At 35.3% G+C, this 3,563-nt stretch overlaps 1 protein-coding gene across 1 annotated transcript; it reads right to left on the bottom strand.

Annotated features, from left to right (window-relative positions):
- Positions 1 to 328: 328 nt before the first annotated feature.
- On the bottom strand, positions 329 to 3,423 carry LOC102308284 (cytochrome P450 2K4). The gene is made up of 4 exons (XM_042228617.1): positions 2,981 to 3,423; positions 2,190 to 2,369; positions 1,954 to 2,107; positions 329 to 1,119 (listed from the first exon to the last, which is right to left on the bottom strand). Exons 1-4 carry the CDS (start codon positions 3,032 to 3,034, stop codon positions 848 to 850), a joined length of 660 nt encoding a protein of 219 aa, XP_042084551.1. The 5' UTR covers positions 3,035 to 3,423; the 3' UTR covers positions 329 to 847.
- Between the last annotated feature and the right edge of the window lie 140 nt (positions 3,424 to 3,563).

Below are 3,563 nucleotides of genomic sequence, written 5' to 3'. Positions count from 1 at the left end.
TGCTTGTTGTTTTTGTCTGCTTCCACTTGTCTTTGCACTAGGGTGATGTCAGCGTAAATGTGTAGTCATATTCGTTGTGTTCCCACTAGTGCTGTCAGCGTTAATCTCGTTGAAATGACGTTAACGCCACAACAAGGCAATCTCCTTTAACGAGCTAGATGGCCAACACGTTAACGAGCTAACTGCGCTAACACACTAGTTCCCACAGCAGAACAGTGTCCAGTATGTTGGCTGTTATACTTTGTTGTGTTTGAAAATAAAACTTCATTTTAACATCATCACAAAAAGTGTTGTTAATTATTTTTAATCATATTCATGGTACCACAAATTGTTTTTTCATTTAGTTGAACTTGAAATGTTTGTCAGTAGGTAAACAATTAGTATTGTACAGTCAGAAATATCAAGTTATTCTTAATACTGCAGACTTGCAATGTATAAGTTGTCCTAACAGTCATCTTAAGTAAGCTTTACTTAGTTTTTTTGAGGCAACGAGTTTCCTTAATTTTATTGAGTTCTGGGAACTAACAAGGCTGTACAGTGTACTCAAAATGAGTCATCTTAAGTAAACTTGATCCAATTTTTTGAGTTCTGGGAACAAATGAGCTTGTACAGAGTACTCAAAATAAATAAGTTGTCCTAATTTAGTCATTTTTAGCTAAGCTTTACTCAATTTTTTTTGAGGCAACGAGTTTCCTTAATGCTTTTGAGTTCTGGGAACTAATTCGATTTTACAGTGAAGTCTGAACAAAAGTCATTATCCTACATAGTAGCCTGTACGTCTTGGTGAGGGTCCTATAGAGCCCAGTGTGTTAGTTTCATGTTACTCTTGATGCTGTTTGTTCTGCACTCACGTGTCATTTTTAAAAAAAATAAAAATGTAGATGTGTACAGTGTCACTAATTGGTTCAGAACTGGGACTGTTTGACTTTTGTTTTACCTTCTTGATGAAGTAGGACTGAAAGGTGACATCTTGTGAAACGCAACGTACAATAAAAGGCGTAGTATTAATCACTCTTTGTATTTCATGGATGACAGCGTCAGTGAACGGCAGGCTCTTTCTGTCTCCCACTCGGACCTGGCGATTTTCTACTACCTGATCCAGTTCCTCCTGGACTTTGTCTACAAAAAGAACAAAAAAACAAACCAAGTAATGATTGAAACTGTAGTAGTGTTGTTACACAAATTATTCTATTTAAGAGCAATTTATTAATTTGCTGTTAGGTTTGAATTCATGTTTATATCTGCAGTATTCTGCACACTGCTGGAGCTAAGTAAAAGGGACATCTAGCAAACCTATGTTAGTCAGAATAACAAAAATTCAGATTTTGGACAAATTACATCCAAATGTGATCGTATAAGTTTTTGGAAGTCATGAGATTTAGTTCTTTCATAAATAAAATGAAGAACATACTTTAAAAGAGAAACAGTTGATTATGTTTTATATGCTTCAATTTCTTGATTGCTAATATATCTTCACAATATACAGTGAACTCCTTCCCGGTGAAGCCATGGCAAGCCTACTGTGGTTTGTTATTGGTTTTGTGTTTGGTATTGTTTTTTCCGACCTTCTTTATCTGCCACCATCTTATTCTTACCCAGTAGTAGGTAGTAATCTAATAAGTAAATAGACCAGGGAGTGGAAATGATGAGTATTGCCAGAGAGCCAGTTTGACAGTATTCTGGGTTACTAGACAATGGCTATTTGCCCATGAGTAGGACTGTGTTTTTGTTCTAAATCATTTCTCACATTTGCTTTTTATTTGACGTAAGTGGTTCTCACCATCTTTTCTTCCCCTGTTAGAAAAAGCTGCATAACCCGGTCTAAATTTTATGAAAATGTTGTTTTTTGATTTTTCTTTCTTTTCACTTAAAATACCTTTGTTTCATTTCCACATTGCCCAGATATCTGGTGAATGAAGCATCACCAGTAAATAAGTGTATTATATTTCTTACCTTGTATTTCAGGGTACTTGGCCATGAGCATTAAGCCATATCTTATAGTAATAGATGTAGATTCTGAGCCAGCAGTAAATAGGTTGACAACAGTAATCAGTAGGTTGTCTTCGTGATAGTGAGAACTTATATTTTTATCTATATTTCCAGATGCCTTACAAGTAGAAAAAAGGGAAGAAATAAGTCTCAGTAATAAGATTACTTTGGAAAGGTATTTAATCAAATTTAGGTCTTACCTCAAGCTGAATCTTCCGAGCGAGAAATGAATCCACCAAACTTCTGCACATCTGTGGATCAAGGGTGTCCTCTAAACCTTTGATCAATGCTGCGATCTGTCTTCTATTAGCAAAGGCATTCTCTATCAGCTCTTTGCGGGCTTTAACCCAACTGAACATCATTGGAAAGTAGTTATACAACTGTTGAATAAACAAGAAAGTTAGATTCACCACACATTACCAGTTTAACAAATACATTGTATTTATATGTTTAATTATAGAAAATTGCATAACTGGAGATGATATCCTGTTGCTATTAATCTTCGATTTAGATAAGAGAACCTCAAATCCTGTTCGTGGCAGGGCATGGATGACATGGTTATGATTTTGCAGATACTTTGTAATGACTAAATACTATTGGCCTTAATGTCTTCTTTTAACATTCTGAATTTACACTAAAACTGCATTTTGACTAAAGGTAAATAGTAATGCTGATCTACTGAACTTAGAACACAGGAGACAAGAGCAAGACAAAATCTACATTTTTAATCAAAGGTTAATCAGGCTCATGAGGTCAGCAGTCGGAAAGGCAAACAGGCAGACAATAAGAAGGGTTCTAAAACCATTCCAACAGGTTATAAGCAATGGAAACTAGACTAGGTACTAGAAAGAAGACAAAAAACAAAACAAAAAGACAAATAATTACAAACATGTAAAGGAGTAGTAGTAAGTAGCAGTGAGCAGCAAAACAACCTGACAAGTGACAGGGAGTGAGGATGTGAAGAACTGTTTCTGTCAGATTGTTATCATACCTGCACTGAAGCAGAGCCCAGGAGTTGAGTATTCCTAATAGCTCGACTCAGCATCACTCTGAACTCTGGGTCATCATATTCAAATCTTTTACCATAAACAATCGAACAGATGATATTGGAAACAGCAGCATTCACAGCCTCAGCAGTGTCAAAGGCTTTACCTGACAGAAAAAGGAAGGTGTTTTTATTTAAGGACCAACACAGTAAGAACTAGAAGCCTCAGGTAATAAACATTCACAAAGGCAGGATGCAGGAACAAGTTTGTTTTGTGTGTTACAACACAGCCCTTCCTGATATGTTTGCTCAAGGTCTCCAACCAGGGATGAATGTATAACTACCATTTTATGAAAGCGCTAAGTTGGGACTATGAGTAAAATGAAAATAACAAAATAAATGCAGTCATGCATTTTGCAGTCATTCAGTCACACAATCTTAATTGCTGTGAATTACAAATCACATTTCATTAAACTGAAATTGTTTTCGATGTTGTTTATAAACATATTTGTCTTGAATTTCATATATATATATATATATATATATATATATATATACATTAGCACAGCAAGTGACAGAGCTTAAATAA

This window comes from Haplochromis burtoni, unplaced genomic scaffold (assembly GCF_018398535.1).
Source record: "Haplochromis burtoni strain Fernald_Lab_line unplaced genomic scaffold, NCSU_Asbu1 Contig_336, whole genome shotgun sequence".
Classification (NCBI taxonomy): Eukaryota; Metazoa; Chordata; class Actinopteri; order Cichliformes; family Cichlidae; genus Haplochromis; species Haplochromis burtoni.
The sequence above is the reverse complement of the archived record's forward strand: the minus strand, read 5'-3'. Positions and strand labels throughout refer to the sequence as shown.